This window comes from Oncorhynchus mykiss, chromosome 9 (assembly GCF_057628025.1).
Source record: "Oncorhynchus mykiss isolate SJ-2025 chromosome 9, ASM5762802v1, whole genome shotgun sequence".
Classification (NCBI taxonomy): Eukaryota; Metazoa; Chordata; class Actinopteri; order Salmoniformes; family Salmonidae; genus Oncorhynchus; species Oncorhynchus mykiss.
In genome coordinates this window covers 64,448,969-64,468,493 of record NC_143030.1, presented here as the reverse complement: position 1 = coordinate 64,468,493, position 19,525 = coordinate 64,448,969, and the positions used below count along the sequence as shown (strand labels likewise).

The window sequence follows — 19,525 nt, the reverse complement described above, 5'->3', positions numbered from 1 at the left end:
TCATAGGATCAGAACGATACACTATCGCATAAACTGTGCTTCTTTTATCATAATCATCATCATTCTGAACAGCATCATCTGTACCACCATAAACCCCACTCTCTGAGGGCGCCTCAGGGGGGGTTTTGATATGCAAAAAAACAGGTCCAGTTCACATGCACGTAAACTTTTTTCAGAGTACAGTTTCTTCTGAATAGAGCAGCTATGCCTTTAAGACCACTTCCTGTCTCTGGCCACACCTTGGTAGTACTTTTCCCAATGCCGATCGGTGCAGCCTGTTCCATCCTGTTCCTTGACGTCAGCAGAGCCGTGTGGTTTGGGAGTGCTGCTATTACTCACTGCTTAGTTGTATTCCTGTGATATGGCATAAGGTAGTGGTACAGTGTGGCAATGTTACTGCTGTCATGATAATGCGTATAATGTTACTTTACATGCGTACGTAGTACCATTTGTTTTCTAAGTAAGGGTACTCTGGACCTAATACAATATTGAAGCAGGGATGACCATTATATTTATTTCTGTGAATACTTTAAAAGTATTCACCTCAGGAGGCTGAAAAGATTTGTCATGGGCCCTTAGATCCTCAAAAAGTTTTACAGCTACACCATTGAGAGCATCTTGACTGGTTGCATCACCACTTGGTTTGGCAATTGCTTAGCATCCGACCGCAAGGCGCTACAGAGGGTAGTGTGTATGGCTCAGTACATCACTGGGGCCGAGCTCCCTGCCATTGAGGACCTCTATGCCAGGAGGTGTCAGAAGAAGTACCTAAAAATGTTCTAAAACTCCAGCCACCCAAGTCATAGACTGTTTTCTCTGCAACCGCATGGCAAGCGGTACTGATGCACCAAGTCTGGAACCAACAGGACGCTAAACAGCTTCTACCCCGGAGCCATAAGACTGCTAAATAGTCAGTTAAATAGTTAACCAAATAGCTACCCAGAATATCTGCAGTGATTATTTTTTGCACAAACCTTTTTGTGAAATCACATACACAGCTGCTACTGTTTATCTATCCTGTTGCCTAGTCACTTTATTCCTAGTTATATGTACAGTACATATCTACCTCAATTACTTCGTACCCCAGCACATCGACTCGGAACTGATACCCCATGTATATAGCCAAGTTATCGTTACTCACTGTGTAGTTATTACATGCTATTACTGTTTGTGTGTTCTGAAGAGCCCCCTTGTGGCAACTTAAAAACACTGGTCTTGCACAGTATGCAATACAGACACCGCCTACCAAGTTCATCACGGTGAAATAAAACACATAACATTAGAACATTTCTTTGTCAATGAAAATGGAATCTATTTTGTCAGGTCAGCTTTACATGTCAATTGTCAAGTTCTTTAATTCTGCATTGCTAGAAAATGACCCACAAGTAAGCGTTTCACTGTTAAAGCCAATTTACGCTTGATCTGAAAATGTAATCAGAGGCTTCGTATTGCGGATGTGACGCAATCGCGGAGTCTGCAGAGGCCAACTCAAACTCCATACTGCATTGCCGTGCGCCTCTCAAATTTCGTAACAATGCCGAAATCTCCATATAGCTCCGCATTGACATGGTTGGTTGACAGTAGGTGAGGGCGGGAGGTCATGTATATAAAAAAAAAAAAAGTACATTTCTTGACAACAGCTCTGCTCCACGAAGCGCAAAAAGTATGTTTGCTCTGACTTCTGTAGAGGCCGCACCGGCACCTCAGTACATGATGTACGGCCACTGCAGACAGATTGGCTATGTACCCTATTTTATATCTACATCAGTTCTTTACGAAGCATGAGACAAATACATGAGCAGTTTAAGTCAGAATTAGTTCACAAATGTCATGCAACAGGTCATTCGCTGGACACTTCATATGCTACGGATTCAGCTGCTTAATTAACGTCTAGGGTACAGAGGGTTCCATCGGGGTCTTCATGGGAGAAGCAGCAGCTCAGCGATGTCTGATATGCACAGAAGATGTTACACTCAATCTGCATGGCTGAGCCTAGCTTCAATTACCATTTTGAGGTGGGACATTTGCCACGTTCAAAACAACTGGGAACGCGGAAAAAACAGCTCTGAATGGGGAAAATAATTTGTAACGGTCATCCAAACCTGAATTTCAGCTACGATTTAGCGACCTGAAGATCACTGACGTCATAATTTGACCTTTTATTTTTCCGAGTTCAGTTGTCTTGAAACCAACTATTGTAATGCTCTTTTCATTAGTGACAAATATGATCATTCAGTCTCATACAAAAGATTGATGGTGCGTTCAAGAAAACTGGGAACTCGGAAAAATATGAGGTCAAATCATGACGTCATGGATCCTCAGGTCAAAAACAAAAACTGACATGACTATTACCACAGCCTTTGTTTATAATTCTGTATGAAAATAAAATCTTAAAACATGACTCAGATCCAAAAAGCAGAACAAAAATCAGCAGTAGATTTTTTTATTTAAAAAAAGGAATACAATGGATGTAAATAATAAAAAACAAAAAGGTTGGTGAGCATAAGTACAGAAAAACAGGAACATCTGGGCAAACACAAAGCTGCCCAGGTAGGTACTGTGAGTTCATCATTACTTGTAAATGCATTTTAAAAAAAAGTCAGCAGACTAAAATCTGATCCAAATAACTTTTTTAAAGTATCAAGAGGGCATGTCCATGGGTAGGACATCATACATTCCAGAGAAAAGGTACAGCCATTGGACTCAGGATATACGTAGTTCTTTTTGAGTCAAAGGTAAACTGAATGCTAGTAGCTGAACTAATCTCATGAAAAACGTGTTCATTCACAAGGGCAGGACATCTTTGTGGAAAAAAGTTAACTAAAACTGACGGCCCAGGCCATAACTGATCATTACAGTGTTTTAATCCCTGTGCTGGTGTTTGTAAGTTGGTTTGAGATCGCAGGCTCCCTGTCCAGACAGGTAGAATGGGTTTTATGTTTCAGAGGCTGGGAAAATAAAGGCTGATGGTATTTGTATTGCTAGCTAAGGGAGAGGAGGGTTAACTGCTGCCTTTATCTCCATACAGTATGCTGAGCTGGCATTTTAATGCAACCTCCTGTGTTCAGATGCAATGCTCACCTGATGCATTTCACCCAGTTTGTTTCTTTAGTATGAAAAAGCCTCTGCATTGTTCATCCAAAGTGGGGACTGCTAGAAGTCACCATCCCTGAATAAAACTGTATATCTAATGGGTTAAACAAATGTTGCGAAATCATTGGAGACTCCTTTATAGCAGACTTCAGCCAAAATACATAAAAATATGACATTTGTACATTTTTTGAAAACGGGCTAAAATGTGAACGCAACACCTCAAACTATGCAAAAAAAGAACAGCTCAATACATGCGTGCAGCACTTCCATTCAAAGCACATCATCAACTAGACACTCCTGTTTAAATGTAAAGTTTGAAATTAATACGTGGTGGGGGTCAGGGTCAAGAACCAGGAAACAATCTAGAATATATTTAAAATATAACTTATTATTAGCTTGTGATGTTTCCCACTAAGACAGCAGATAGAAATCATGCATCAGTAGAAAGCCCAGATAACACTTAACACTTGCACACACACACATACAGTGTGCCTCCTGTAGCTTTAGCCAAAAGACCCTAAACAGGGAAGTGGTAGGGAGCTCTCCTATGGCCTGTAAATAACCCACTGAATGCACCCCTCATCCAGTAGAAGGAGAGGAGTGCAGTGTCTCCCTCAGATGGTGGCCACCACTTAGCCTCAGCTTACTCCTGGGTATATTACTGCCCCATCATCTCAAGATTGTCTTTTCTTTTCACTAACATCTCTGCAGCAATTCATTACGTTGGCACTGCAGGGTTGCCACAAACCAAGCACTGTAACTCCTCCAGAACAATTGTAAAGAACTGCAAAGGAAAGGACTATTTGGGAGAGAAAGGTGAATAGCCAACTGACATTTTTTTGCAAAGGCTGAAACAGAATAACACATTTGCGTGTTATTTGGTAACTGAATAGAAGGTGCGTGTGTCCCGGTAGGGTAGACTACTAGTAGACCATTCAGCTCACAGAACACAGGAACAAACACCTTAATTTACTGACGGTTAGAAAGAAACATTTGTTTACTCATTTGTTTTGAAAATCAACACGTGTATTTGGGATGTGATACCTGAAAATTGAGACCCTGAGCGTCCAAACTGACAGTTCATATGAGAGCTACGGTGGGTGACGAGGAAAAAGAGGCAGTCCCTTCCCCCCCACACCCCTGCTCCGCATTTGTAAAGAAAACGAGTGAGTCTGAATCAATCGATTCTCTGAAGTCCAAACAATCCACTTGCCCAGCCAGCAGAGTAAAACCATAGGCAGAGAGGGCCGGCTGGCCAGCCTAATTCACCCTGCAAAAAAAACAGACAAGAGAAAGGGAGGAGCAAGAGAGGGAGGAGGGTAGAGGAGATCAGTGGAAACAGGCCCGGTAACAGACATAAGCACCCAGGGCCAGGGCAGTGCAGAGGCAAACATTGGCCAGCAGGGGGTTCCAGGCCCCTAGAGCCTCAGGGCTATCATCTCCTGCTGCCTGCTCAGCTGCCTGGTCCTGGTTCAGCCCCTGCTGTTTTTCTGGCTCATGCAGCCGGTGGGGTTTCGTAGGAGCTTTGGGAGCTGGTTCTTTGCTTCCCGCCTGGCCATCAGGTTGATCACTGGATACAGTGGAAGACTGCGACTGGGCGGTAGCACCTTCACCACTGCCCCTCCATCGCAGTTCAGTCTCTGGTGGGGCACTGCAATGGGAGAGATATTCCAGGGGTAGAAGGATGAAGTGTGACACTGAATATTGCGTGTATGAAGTCTAGACTGCTAAAAATCTAATTGAGCGGGTCTTATTTACCTGCGAGTGTGGGAATCGTTCTGCGCAACAACAATCTCAGGAAAAAATGAGATGGGTTCAACCGTGCCGTTGACAGATAGACCTGGAGGACGGGGGTGGGGCAGGGGAGGTGTGAACTCTGCAGGAACGTCCTCTTCGTTGGAGAGCTCTTTCCACGACTCCTTAAACATTTATGGATTGATGTGGGTATTATTTAAACATTAATAGGCTTTACAGAGAAGATATGACCTTTCTCCATACATCTGTATCTAGTTTGAGCTTCCCAAATAAAACACCCAATTGGCCTACTTTAAATTATTCATTAGAGGACAAGTATAAGAACATTGTGGCTAACTAGTTCCTGAAAATATATACAAAAAGGAACACACATTTTACAGACACCCGAGACCCAATTTGTATGTGCGTGCATGACCTACTATAGCACTTTGGTTCATGGCAGCAGCTAAAAGATGGATTCAACTTACCTGCAATGATGCATCTCCCATGATGCACCTGGCACCTTCAATAACAGCGAGGTAGGAAAATCTGAGTTGGTCAGGTGTTTGAATCAGGCCCATCCGATATCGTCGCATCTCCAGCAGTACGTCACGAATGTGCACAGATGACGGGTCCTTGCGCATGGACATCTGCAAACAGATATTTCACAGCAAGTTTCATTGGGTAAACTGACAATTACTTGACATGAAGTCATGATTCTTCATAAAGCCATTGGAAATGAGTGTCTGCACAACTCAATACCACATTTGCATAATTTCGGCTTGTGGGAGGAATAAAGTTTTACATTTTGAATGAGATTCCCAGTGCAGTACTGACCAGTAACAGGCAAGTGTCGACAAGACAGAAGGTTCCCGAGCGTCCGATGCCTGCGCTGCAGTGCACCACCACAGGCCCCTGGTCAGAGTTGAGGCACCCAGACTCCCGCACCTTGAACAGGAAGTTAAGGAAGGAGGCTGGAGATTCGGGCACACCAAAGTCAGGCCAGGTGGTGTAGTGAAAATGTAGGATCTCTCTAGTTTCCCGAGTCTGTAGAAGGGGGACAAATTAACCCACTAAGTATAAAATAGAGCAGAGATATCAATTACTGTATTGCCACCACCACCACCACTAGTATGAACATAAGTCAAGAAAAACTTTATAGGAATCTCAGACAAGAGTCAAATAATCATGTTATAAATTACTTTGGAACATGATAGTCCTGAGTTCAGTTGCTTGTAGAAGGATATCAAACACCCACCGAAGCTGCTTCAAAGCAGTGTGGAGGATTTCTAGGAATAGCCTGGATCTCTGCTGATAGTAATGATGATAAACAAGTACAGTCCTCTTACAATGAATGTGGGTATTTATACAACAGGTGGGTCTAATCCTGGATGCTTACTGGTTACCACCGGCAAAGCTTATGACATTGAAATGCCTATTCACTGTTCAATCCACTGTCTCAACAACCCTGACAGGCAATTTATAAACTCGATCTACTGTAAAAAAGCATCTAAACATTAACTCCCATTTCTTTGTATATCCATAAAAATGCAGATTCACGCAATCTCAAACTGAAGCTGGAAAGACTGCCAACTAGCTGCATTTGGTTTTGTTTGACTGGTTTTGTTCTATTGACATTTCTTTGTATATCCATAAAACTGCAGATTCATGATTTTGACTGGCTGAGAAAAGCTGCCTGTCTGTCATCTCAACTCCCGACACGTTCATTACTAAGGGACAGCTGGAGATTAAATTGACATTTGAAACATTGAAGAGACAGCCAGGTTTGTAGAAATCTTTGCCGTTGAAAACCAAATGCAAAGATTTGAAACCCAGCCTAAAACCCCAAACAGCAAGCAATGCAGGTATAGAAGCACGGTGGCTAGGAAAAACTCCCTAGAAAGGCCAAAACCTAGGAAGAAACCTAGAGAGGAACCAGGCTAAGAGGGGTGGCCAGTCCTCTTCTGGCTGTGCCAGGTGGAGATTAATAACAGAACATGGCCAAGAATAAGAACGCTGCCGGCCAGCAAGGCAGCGGAACATTTAGAACGAACGAAAGATTAAACGGCTGCGTCGCGTCTCTGGCAACCTAAACGATTTGTTTCAGGACTATATCTTGTGGAAGGATAAAATAAAATGTAATGACAATGTCAAATTATGTGAATATGGTGGTAACCCGTAGCCGGTGTTTGTAGGATATATTGGCATGGTTTGCTGGCCCGAGACAAACACCCATGCCAATATATCCCCCAAACACCGGCTTCTCAGGAATTATCACTTAAATATAAACTACATTACCAAAAGTATGTGGACACCTGTGCGTCTAACGTCTCATTTCAAAATCATGGGCAGTCATATAGAGTTGGAGACAGCAGCCTCCACTTCTGGGAAGGCTTTCCACTAGATGTTGGAACATTGCTGCAGGGACTTGCTTCCATTCAGCCACAGGAGCATTAGTGAGGTCGGGCACCGATGTTGGGCGATTAGGCCTGGCTCACAGTTGGCATTCCAATTCATCCCAAAGGTGTTCGAGGGGGTTGAGGTCCGATCAACAAAACATTTCTGTATGGACCTCGCTTTGTGCATGGTCATGCTGAAACAGGAAAGGGCCTTCCCCCAAACTGTTGCCACTAAGTTGGAAGCACAGAACCATCTAGAATGTCATTGTATGCTGTAGCTTTAAGATTTCCCTTCACTGGAACTAAGGGGCCTAGTCCAAACCATGTAAAACAGCCCAAGACCATTATTCCTCTACCAAACTTCAGTTGGCACTGGGCAGGTAGCGTTCTCCTGGCATCCGCCAAACCCAGATTTGTCCGTCGGACTGCCAGATTGTGAGTGATTCATCACTACAGAGAACACATTTCCACTGTTCCAGAGTCCAATGGCAGCCAGATTTACACCACTCCAGCTGACGCTTGGCATTGCGCATGGTTATCTTATGCTTGTTTGCGACTGCTCGGCCATGGAAACCCATTTCATGAAGCTCCAGACGAACAGTTCTTGCGCTGACGTTGCTTCTAGAGGCAGTTTGGAACTCTGTAGTGAGCATTTTAACTGAGGACAGACGATTTTACGGGCTTCAGCACTCGGCGGTCCCATTCTGTGAGCTTGTGTCCGACCACTTTGCGGCTGAGCAGTTGTTGCTCCTAAACGTTTACACCTCAAAATAACAGCACTTAGTTGACAGGGCAGCTCTAGCAGGGCAGGAATTTGACAAACTGACTTGGAAAGCTGACATACTATGACGGTGCCATGTTGAAAGACACAGCACTTCAGTAAAGCCATTCTACTGCCAATGTTTATCTACGTAGATTGCATGGCTGTGTGCTAGATTTTATACACCTGTCAGCAACAGGTGAGGATGAAATAGCTGAATCCACTAATTTGATAGTGTGTTCACATACTTCTGTATATAGTGTAGATCAGTAAATAGGGCACTGTACCAGGAAGTGTACATTTTATGCCTTAGTACCTAATTTAAGATTATAATAGGATGGTAAGAGAAGAACAGAAGATTACACAACGAAGGAAGAGGAATCTTACCGACAGATTTTCTAGCTCCAGCTGACGGACAGTGTAGTAGGATTTGATGTCTTCTGAAACAAGCGTTAGCTTGAAATTTGTGTCTTCAAAAACCGCCTCCCTCACCTCTCTAGGCGGCCAGTACTGGGCACACTTCACCTGAAAAAGTCAGAAATGTCATAACTGCATACATTTTACTGGGATGTTTACATTGAATAAGTACAATAAAATATTGATATTTTGGGTGAACAAGCCCCTGTTATACCGAAAACAGAGCAGTACTCTGCAACTGGAGGTCCATAGTGGTTAAAGGGAGCTCGTATAATTATTCATATTCATATATTATATATATTATATATATATATATATATATATATATTCATATATTATATATATTATATATATATATATTCATATATTATATATATTATATGAATATATATTATATATATATATATATATATTCATATATTATATATATTTATATATATATATATATATTCATATATTATATATATTATATGAATATATATTATATATATATATATATATATTCATATATTATATATATTTATATATATATATATATATATATATATATATATATATATATATATATATATATATATATATATATATATATATATATATATTTTAATACTACTAATTATGGTAATACTCACAGATCCTTTCTCTATGACACGGTTCAACATCACCACTCCCATGGTCCTCTGCTCCCACACCATCTCCCAGAAGTGACCACATGTGTTTGGAAGGGGCCCCTTTGGAGGAAGAGGTAATGTTAAGCATCTTATCCATTTTTTGTTTTACGTCTATCAGGCAGTTAAAAACACACCCACTGTAAATGCATGTGACAGGCAGGCTACACTAGTCCTAGGAACATGTCAGTTTCAAATAAAATTAAGTGTTAGAAACTTTTGATATACAGTGCAGTCGGAAAGTATTCAGACCCCTTGACTTGTTCCACATTTTGTTGAGTTACAGCCTCATTCTAAAATGTATATATTATTTATTCCCCTCAATCCACACACAATAACCCATAATGACAAAGCAAAAACATTTTTTTATAAAATGTTTGCAAATTTATTCAAATCATTTTTACAAAAATAAATAACACCACCTGAAATATCACAAATATTCAGACTCTTTACTCAGTACTATGTTGAAGCCCCGTTGGCAGTGACTACAGCCTCGAGTCTTCTTGGGTATGACGCTACAAGCTTGGCACACCTGTATTTGGGGAGTTTCTCCCATTCCTCCTTGCAGATCCACTCAAGCTCTGTCAGGTCAGCTGGGAACTCTGGAGCTCTTCAGAGTGAACATTGGGTTCTTGGTCACCTCCCTGACCAAGGCCCTTCTCCCCCAATTGCTCAATTTGGCCAGGCTGCCAGCTCTAGGAAGAGTCTTGGTGGTTTCAAACTTCTTCCATTTAAGAATGATGGAGACCACTGTGTTCTTGGGGACCTTCAATGCTGCAGACATTTTTTGGTACCCTTCCCCAGATCTGTGCCTCAACACAATCTTGTCTCTGAGCTCTACGGACAATTCCCCTCGACCTCATGGCTTGGCTTTTGCTCTGACATGCACTGTCAACTGTGGGACCTTATATAGACAGATGTGTGGGTCTTTCCAAATCATATCCAATCAATTGAATTTACCACAGGTGGACTCCAAGTTGTAGAAACATTTCAAGGATGATCAATGGAAACCGGATGCACCTGAGCTCAATTTCAAGACTCATAGCAAAGGGTCTGAATACTTATGTAAATATGGCATCTGTTTATGTTTTATACATTTGCAAAAATGTCTAAAAACCTGTTTTCACTTTGTCATTATTGGGTATTGGGTGTAGACAGATAAAGAAAAAAATATTTTATCCATTTTAGAATAGAGCTGTAACAAAATGTGGAAAAAGTCAGGGTTCTGAAAACTTAAATGAAACCTCAGTGGGTGTGCATCTTTAAACCGCTTTGGGCTAGGTGGGACGCTAGCGTACCACCTGGCCAATACCCGGTGAAATTGCAGAGCGCGAAATTCAAAATACAACATTTGTAATATTAAACATTCATGAAAATACAAGTATCTTAGATTGTTTAAAATCGTCAGATTTAAAAAAAGCTTTATGGCGAAAGCACACCATGCATTTTAAATGGTGTCACCTCCACACACACACACAACAACAAAAAAAAAAAAAACCTTGACGGTTTCTCCTTGGGTTTTCACCTGCTACATCAGTTCTGTTATACACAGACATTATTTTAACCGTTTTGGAAACTTTAGAGTGTTTTCTATCCAATACTACCAATTATATGCATATCCTAGCTTCTGGGCCTGAGTAACAGGCAGTTTACTTTGGGCACCTCATTCATCAAACTTCCAAATACTGTCCCCTATCCCTAAAACGTTTTTAAAATAATCAATGTGATAATAATAATAAATGTAATAAAACATTTCTTCCAGGAAAGGATGATTTAAAACATTTTTATATCGGAGATGCCCTTGTGCAACTGACATTCTGAACGTAGTAAAATTGCTGTAATCACTTGACATCTAGACAACTTATTCCCAATACTCCCTTCTTAGCCAGAGTACAAAAACCAAAGTACAAACCTGAGTAAGAATGTAGCTTCTCCGTGCCTCTTCTACAGAAATTAGGCTTGCGTTAATGTAGTCGTTCGTACCCAGTTGCAGGCGGATTCTGCTGTGATCAACTGCAGAGAATGAAAGAAGGCTGATGAAAAGAAAACACTTTCAACTTTGCAATATCCCAAGGGACTTAGGATTTCATCTCTAAACACAAGAACTTTGGTGCAGCTGTACAGTGCATCCAACAGGGTCAATCTGACAAACACAGCAGTGTTTATTTCTTCTCTTCTATTCTAATCCACTCAACTAAACAGGAAATACTATCTAGGCCATTTCTCCTCATCTAAATCAAGAGAGCTGGAATGGTACTAGAGTAAATACTTCAAGTATTTTGAATGTCTGATGTTCACTTCACATCAAATCAGGAAACAAAAACATATTGACACACTGGTTGACATGTGACCAATCTGTCCCATAGGGGTTAGGTGAACTTTTTGCATCTCTGTGTAAAGAGGAAACCACAACAGCTTTGCTGTGTCTAGTTAACATGACGGAAGACTAAAAAAAGACATGACAACTGTAAAAGCTTGAACTGTTTAACTACTTGTGAGGCATCGGGCCTTGAAAGATCCATCCGTTGCCATACATGAGATGTTTTAGACTACAGCTTAACACGGGTTCAGTCACAGTATGTAGCACCCAAATACAAGAAAGGCTATCCTGCATAGTGCTTCAACTATAGCCAATGTTTGAGCTTGTTATTGTAAATTTGTCATCTTATCTTATGCTTCTGTATACCTAGACCGAGGAATTGCAGCAGCTCAGTCTAACTAGAGCCCCTTTTGTAGGCCCACGGACTAATTTCCCTCCCCCCAAAAATTGGGGAAACTCTCAACTTATTGTTGTGAGTTAGAATAGTAGAAAAAACGAAGGGATGTTTTGACATTTGGTTGTGCATCAGAAGCTAGCATTATATATATATAAAAATAAAATAATGGTAAATTCAGCGAGCGGCCAGCTATCTAAACTTGTAGTAGGGGTCCCTATAGATTTGTCACTCAGACATCATATTCATACCTTTATTTTTCCCACATTTAGTTGTTACAAAGTGGGATTAAAATGTATTTTTTTGTCATCGATCCACACAAAATACTCTGTCAAAGTGGAAGAAAGATACTAACATTTGTTTAAAATAAAACACTAATATATTTTGATTACATAAGTTTTCAACCCCGTGAGTCAACACACCTTTGGCAGCGATTACAGCGTCTTACAGAGTCTTTCTGGGTAAGTCAGAGCTTTGCACACCTGGAGTGTACAATACTTTCTTAATTATTTAAAAATTATTCAGACTCTGTCAAGGTGGTTGTTGATTATTGCTAGACAAACATTTTCAAGTCCTGTCATAGTTTTGACTTATATTGGCTTGAAAATCTAACTAGGCCACATTCAACGTCATCTTGGTAAGCAACTATAGTGTACACCGAGTATACAATACATAAGAACACCTGCTCTTTCCATGACAGACAGATCTGGTGAAAGCTATGATCCCTTATTGATGTCATTTTTAAATCCACTTCAAATCAGTGTGGATGATGGGGAGGAGACAGGTTAAAGGATTTTTAAGCCTTGAGACATGGATTGTGGGTCTCAGAGGGTGAATGAGCAAGACAAAAAAATGTAAGTACCTTCGAATGGAGTATGATAGTATGTGCCAGGCATACCAGTTTGTGTCAAGAACTGCACCTCTGTGTTTTGTATAATGCCTAACCATTTCCTTTGTGTATCAAAAATGGTCCACTAGGACATCCAGCCAACTTGCCAATTGTGGGAAGCATTGGAGTCAACATCCCTGTGCTTGACACCTTGTAGAGTCCATGCCATGACAAATTAAGGCTGTTCTGCTACTCAATATTAGGAAGGTGTTCCTAATGTTTGGGATACTCAAAGTATATTTGGCCTTGTTTTAGGTTATTGTCCTGCTAAAAAGGTGAATGTCTTTAAGTGGCTGTCGGAAAGCAGAAAACCAGGTTTTCCTCTAGGATTTTGCCTCCCCAGTCCTTGCTGAAGACAAGCATACACAAATTGATGCAGCCACCCCCATTCTTGAAGATATGAAGAGGTACTCAGTGATGTGATTTGCCCCCATCAATGTTTTGTGTTAAGGATAAAGTCATTTTTTTGCAGTATTACTTTAGTGCCTTATTGCAAACAGGATGCATGATTTTGAATATTTTAGGTTAGTATTGTGGAGCAATTAATCCATCCTAGGACAGCCAATAAACTAAACTTTTTAAAATCACCATTGGCCTGGTAACTGAGTAAGGAAGGACGTCCATCTTTGTAGTGACTGGGTGTATTGATACATCATCCAAAGTGCAATTTATAACTTCACCATGCTCAAATGGATATTCAATTTCTTCTTTTTACCCATCTACCAAAAGGCGTCCTTTTTTGCGAGGCATTGGAAAAGCTCCCTGGAATTTGTGGCTGAATCGGTTTTAGAAATTCACTGCTCAACTGAGGGACCTTACAGATAATTATGTGTGGGATACAGAGATTAGGTAGTCATTCAAAAATCATGTTAAACACTTATTGCACACAGAGTGCGTCCATGCAACTTATTAAGCACATTTGTACTCCTCTACTTATTTAGGCTTGCCATAACAAAGGGATGAATACTTGTTGACATTTCAGCTTTTCATTATGAACATAATTCCACTTTGACATGGGGTATTGTGTATGTAGGCCAGTGACAATAAAAATTGTATCAATTTAAAATTGAAGTAGTAATCAAAAAAGGGGTGTCAATACTTTCAGAAAGCATTTCTCTCCAGCCTATGGCAAAATGTATAGAATTGCAGGAAATAATCTTTTTAAAATGCTAAATTGTCTCTTTTTGTGGACCTCACCCCATCAAAGTTGCCCATCCCTGAACTAGATGGCATCAAAATCACAAAACTTACATGGGCTGACATCTCTGTAGCGATTCCGAGTTTTGTTTTCAGGTAATTTAGCAAGTTTGCAGGGCAGCTCACTTGATTGCTGACGGATTTCCTGTGAGCAAAACAATACATTTACTTACATTTCTTAACTTGAGTTTTATTTGTTTTGGGAGGCAAATGGTTGTTCCTATGGTTGTTTGCTCACTGGTATTCTCCCAATGGTGCTCAGTCTATTACAACCAGTTTCAACCCTAACAGAGTCTTAAGGAGAATGAACTATGGTGCAGACTTATGTTGTGCTTATCCATTGTTTCCATGTCCTAAAACTAGGGTATTTCTTTACAACACAGTAACAGGATACTTGGGATATCTACAGTAAATATGCAGTCAAGGATATTTTCCTGAACCACATTTGTCCGCAGTTTGACAAATTATGCTGACACTAAATAATTGTCCACCATCACCTCAAACGCAGATATGACACACCTGGTCACAGCCACCTTCAGGCCTTGTCTGTAATCCAGAGTAGTCTAATTGTGTGTGTTAAATAGATCGTTAATAAAATGTGAATGCAATTGTGGTTTGCCCCTTTTTCTAGTAACATGCATGATTAGGTCTGAATTGTGGCATGGAACAAGTAGTGTGGAATCTGTCCGCATTTAGCTATCAATGACAGTGTCAATGTGACAACACTAATCTGCTACAATGCATCTAACACGTGCAGGTAAACGTTACAAATGTAACAACCGTCGCTATAGCCTACTCGATGTTACAAATGTATCATTCGAAACAGTGAGGTTTTCTAGAAGACTTCACACATCCGACAGCGCCGTGGAAGTTGGTACGTTAACTACAACAAAATCGGAACAGGGTAGCCTAGCTAGCTATATCAAAATTGGTGCCCAATAAATCAGAAACAATACTTTATAACCACGAGACGTGTAATAAGTAGTTGTAGGCACAATGTTCAAATCTAGCCTACTCAAACAGAACTCGCAACTTCAAATCCACCTTGATTTTCCAAGACGAACCTAACATTACCTGGTAAATGGCGTTCCAACTCCCGGGTTCATCGATTCCCCGAAACTCAGCTTCCATTGCCGTGCTACAGCCGCCTCTTTTCCCGACGACCAGTCGATATCTATTTGTAAAGGTTTAGCAAATGTGAGACGTTGTCGAACAAAGTCGACAACTCTTTATATACGGTTCTTTATTTTCAGTAGCTAGCTAGCTACATAGATTATTGTCGTCTCTCTCGGCCTGGTTTTACCGGAAACACGCTGTGACAACCCCAGTTACGCTCCTCCTCATCGAGACTGTCCTTGAGGGAATTCGATTATCTGGACCGGGTTACCACGGAGGAGTTTGCCCCGGGTGAAAGGTGATTACATTCGTTTTAGTATCTGGGCGTGAACCAGGTGCCCCGTTCAAAGCCCAGGGTAAAATCGTCTCAAAACAAAAGTGGGGTAGCCTAAACTAGATTAAGCACATGTAGTAATCAGTACGATTCTGTGTTTTCACATGCAAAAGTGATTGATTTTGATAACGTTATAAATCAAATCAAATCTTATTTGTCACATACACATGGTTAGCAGATGTTAATGCGAGTGTAGCGAAATGCTTGTGCTTCTAGTTCCGACAATGCAGTAATAACAAGTAATCTAACTAACAATTCCAAAACTACTGTCTTGTACACAGTGTAAGGGGATAAAGAATATGTACATAAGGATATATGAATGAGTGATGGTACAGAGCAGCATAGGCAAGATACAGTAGATGGTATCGAGTACAGTATATACATATGAGATGAGTATGTCAACAAAGTGGCATAGTTAAAGTGGCTAGTGATACATGTATTACATAAGAATACAGTCGATGATATAGAGTACAGTATATACGTATGCATATGAGATGAATAATGTAGGGTAAGTAACATTATATAAGGTAGCATTGTTTAAAGTGGCTAGTGATATATTTACATCATTTCCCATCAATTCCCATTATTAAAGTGGCTGGAGTTGAGTCAGTGTCAGTGTGTTGGCAGCAAATCTCAAATCTCAAATCTAATTTTATTTGTCACATACACATGGTTAGCAGATGTTAATGCGAGTGTAGCGAAATGCTTGTGCTTCTAGTTCTGACAATGCAGTAATAACAAGTAATCTAACTAACAATTCCAAAACTACTGTCTTGTACACAGTGTAAGGGGATAAAGAATATGTACATAAGGATATATGAATGAGTGATGGTACAGAGCAGCATAGGCAAGATACAGTAGATGGTATCGAGTACAGTATATACATATGAGATGAGTATGTCAACAAAGTGGCATAGTTAAAGTGGCTAGTGATACATGTATTACATAAGAATACAGTCGATGATATAGAGTACAGTATATACGTATGCATATGAGATGAATAATGTAGGGTAAGTAACATTATATAAGGTAGCATTGTTTAAAGTGGCTAGTGATATATTTACATCATTTCCCATCAATTCCCATTATTAAAGTGGCTGGAGTTGAGTCAGTGTCAGTGTGTTGGCAGCAGCCACTCAGTGTTAGTGGTGGCTGTTTAACAGTCTGATGGCCTTGAGATAGAAGCTGTTTTTCAGTCTCTCGGTCCCAGCTTTGATGCACCTGTACTGACCTCGCCTTCTGGATGATAGCGGGGTGAACAGGCAGTGGCTCGGGTGGTTGATGTCCTTGATGATCTTTATGGCCTTCCTGTGACATCAGGTGGTGTAGGTGTCCTGGAGGGCAGGTAGTTTGCCCCCGGTGATGCGTTGTGCAGACCTCACTACCCTCTGGAGAGCCTTACGGTTGAGGGCGGTGCAGTTGCCATACCAGGCGGTGATACAGCCCGCCAGGATGCTCTCGATTGTGCATCTGTAGAAGTTTGTGAGTGCAGCCACTCAATGTTAGTGGTGGCTGTTTAACAGTCTGATGGCCTTGAGATAGAAGCTGTTTTTCAGTCTCTCGGTCCCAGCTTTGATGCACCTGTACTGACCTCGCCTTCTGGAGTTTGACAAATGTATATATCATATATCATTGGGAAGGCCGTTATATCTGCCTTCCCAATGAAAACTAGTTTGAAAATTCACCCATATACATACACAAAAGTATGTGGACACCCCGTCAAATTAGTGGATTTGGCTATTTCAGGCACACTCATTGCTGACAGGTGTATTAAAATCGAGCACACAGCCATGCAATCTCCATTAACAAACATTGGCAGTAGAATGGCCTTAATGAAGAGCTCAGTGACTTTCAACATGGCACCGTCATAGGATGCCACCATTCCAACAAGTCAGTTTGTCAAATGTCTGCACTGCTAGAGCTTCTTGGGTCAACTGTAAGTGTTGTTATTGCGAGGTGGAACCGTCTAGGAACAACAATAGCTCAGCTGCAAAGTGGTACGCCACACAAGCTCACAGAATGGGACTGCTGAGTCCTGAAGCTTGGAGTAGGTAAAAATAATCTGTCCTTGGTTGCAACACTCACTACCGAGTTCCACACTACCTCTCAAAGCAATGTCTATCAGGAATCAAGGTAAGACCCAGATGTGTCAAATTGACAATGGTTTAATATTTCAACAGGGGCAGGCAATAGACAGGTCAAGGCAGGCAGGGGTCAGTAATCCAGAGGCAAGGAAAGGCAAGGCAGGGGTCAGTAATCCAGAGGCAAGGCAAGGCAAGGCAGGGGTCATTAATCCAGAGGCAAGGCAAGGCAGGGGTCAGTAATCCAGAGGCAAGGCAAGGCAAGGCAAGGCAGGGGTCAGTAATCCAGAGGCAAGGCAAGGCAGGGGTCAGTAATCCAGAGGCAAGGCAAGGCAAGGCAGGGGTCAGTAATCCAGAGGCAAGGCAAGGCAGGGGTCAGTAATCCAGAGGCAAGGCAAGGCAAGGCAAGGCAGGGGTCAGTAATCCAGAGGCAAGGCAAGGCAAGGCAGGGGTCAGTAATCCAGAGGCAAGGCAAGGCAAGGCAGGGGTCAGTAATCCAGAGGCAAGGCAAGGCAAGGCAGGGGTCAGTAATCCAGAGGCAAGGCAAGGCAAGGCAAGGCAAGCAAGGCAAGCAAGGCAAGCAAGGCAAGGCAAGGCAAGGCAAGGCAGGGGTCAGTAATCCAGAGGCAAGGCAAGGCAAGGCAAGGCAGGGGTCAGTAATCCAGAGGCAAGGCAAGGCAAGGCAGGGGTCAGTAATCCAGAGGCAAGGCAAGGCAAGGCAAGGCAAGGCAAGGCAAGGGTCAGTAATCCAGAGGCAAGGCAAGGCAAGGCAGGGGTCAGTAATCCAGAGGCAAGGCAAGGCAAGGCAAGGCAGGGGTCAGTAATCCAGAGGCACGGCACGGCAAGGCAAGGCAAGGCAAGGCAAGGCAGGGGTCAGTAATCCAGAGGCAAGGCAAGGCAAGGGTCAGTAATCCAGAGGCAAGGCAAGGCAAGGCAAGGCAAGGGTCAGTAATCCAGAGGCAAGGCAAGGCAAGGCAAGGCAAGGCAGGGGTCAGTAATCCAGAGGCAAGGCAAGGCAAGGCAGATTCAGTAATCCAGAGGCAAGGCAAGGCAAGGCAAGGCAAGGCAGGGGTCAGTAATCCAGAGGCACGGCAAGGCAAGGCAAGGCAAGGCAAGGCAAGGCAAGGCAAGGCAAGGGTCAGTAATCCAGAGGCAAGGCAAGGCAAGGCGAGGCAAGGCAAGGCAAGGCAGGGGTCAGTAATCCAGAGGCAAGGCACGGCAAGGCAGGGGTCAGTAATCTAGAGGCACGGCAAGGCAAGGCAAGGCAAGTTAAGGCAAGGCAAGGCAAGGCAGGGGTCAGTAATCCAGAGGCAAGGCAAGGCAAGGCAAGGCAAGGCAAGGGTCAGTAATCCAGAGGCAAGGCAAGGCAAGGCAGGACAAGGCAGGGGTCAGTAATCCAGAGGCAAGGCAAGGCAAGGCAAGGCAAGGCAGGGGTCAGTAATCCAGAGGCAAGGCAAAGCAAGGCAAGGCAGGGGTCAGTAATCCAGAGGCAAGGCAAGGCAAGGCAAGGCAGGGGTCAGTAATCCAGAGGCAAGGCAAGGCAAGGCAGGGGTCAGTAATCCAGAGGCGAGGCGAGGCAAGGCGAGGCGAGGCAAGGCAAGGCAAGGCAAGGCAAGGCAAGGCTCAAAACCAGGAGGGCAAGAAAAAGAGAGACTGGGACAAGCATGAGCTGAGACCAAAATCACTGATTGACTTGACAAACTGGAAACGGACAAACAGAGAACACAGGTATAAATACACAGGGGAAGATGGGCAACACCTGGAGGGGGGTGGAGACAATCACAAGGACAAGTGAAACAGATCAGGGTGTGACAATGTCAGCAGTTTGTTGGGTACTTCATGAAATGGGTTTCCATGGCGGAGCAGCCGCACACAAGCCTAAGATCACCATACGCAATGCCAAGCGTTGGCTGTAGTGGTGTAAAGCTTGCCGCCATTGCATAGTGCCAACTGTAAAGTTTGGTGGAGGAGGAATAATGGTCTGGGGCTGTTTTTCATGGTTCGGGCAGGCCCCTTATTTTCAGTGTAGGAAATCCTAACGCTACAGCATAAAATTACATTCTAGAATCTAGATGATTCTGCACTTCCAACTTTGTGGCAACAGTTTGGAGATGGTCCTTTCC

The 19,525-nt window shown here is 42.4% G+C and overlaps 1 protein-coding gene across 2 annotated transcripts; it reads right to left on the bottom strand.

Moving 5' to 3' along the window:
* Positions 1-2,427: 2,427 nt before the first annotated feature.
* Positions 2,428-15,238, bottom strand: LOC110532529 (tyrosine-protein phosphatase non-receptor type 1). 2 transcript variants are annotated; one of them, XM_021616512.3, is made up of 9 exons: positions 14,946-15,238; positions 13,926-14,016; positions 10,984-11,084; positions 9,036-9,134; positions 8,374-8,511; positions 5,665-5,874; positions 5,316-5,477; positions 4,852-5,012; positions 2,428-4,744 (listed from the first exon to the last, which is right to left on the bottom strand). In XM_021616512.3, the coding sequence occupies exons 1-9, from the start codon at positions 15,000-15,002 to the stop codon at positions 4,423-4,425; spliced, it is 1,341 nt and encodes a 446-aa protein (XP_021472187.2). In that variant the 5' UTR covers positions 15,003-15,238; the 3' UTR covers positions 2,428-4,422. The 2 variants fall into 2 exon arrangements, with proteins under 2 accessions (XP_021472187.2, XP_090041126.1); XM_090185000.1 differs by lacking the exon at positions 13,926-14,016 and having other exon boundaries at positions 14,946-15,211.
* Positions 15,239-19,525: the final 4,287 nt, after the last annotated feature.

Coding starts and splice junctions, on each gene's coding strand:
- LOC110532529 (XM_021616512.3), bottom strand. CDS start 15,002: ATGGAAGCTGAGTTTCGGGGAATCGATGAACCCGGGAGTTGGAACGCC. Junction 14,017..14,945: donor GTTGGAACGCCATTTACCAG/GTAATGTTAGGT, acceptor TTTTGCTCACAG/GAAATCCGTCAGCAATCAAG. Junction 5,478..5,664: donor TCGACACTTGCCTGTTACTG/GTCAGTACTGCA, acceptor ATCTGTTTGCAG/ATGTCCATGCGCAAGGACCC.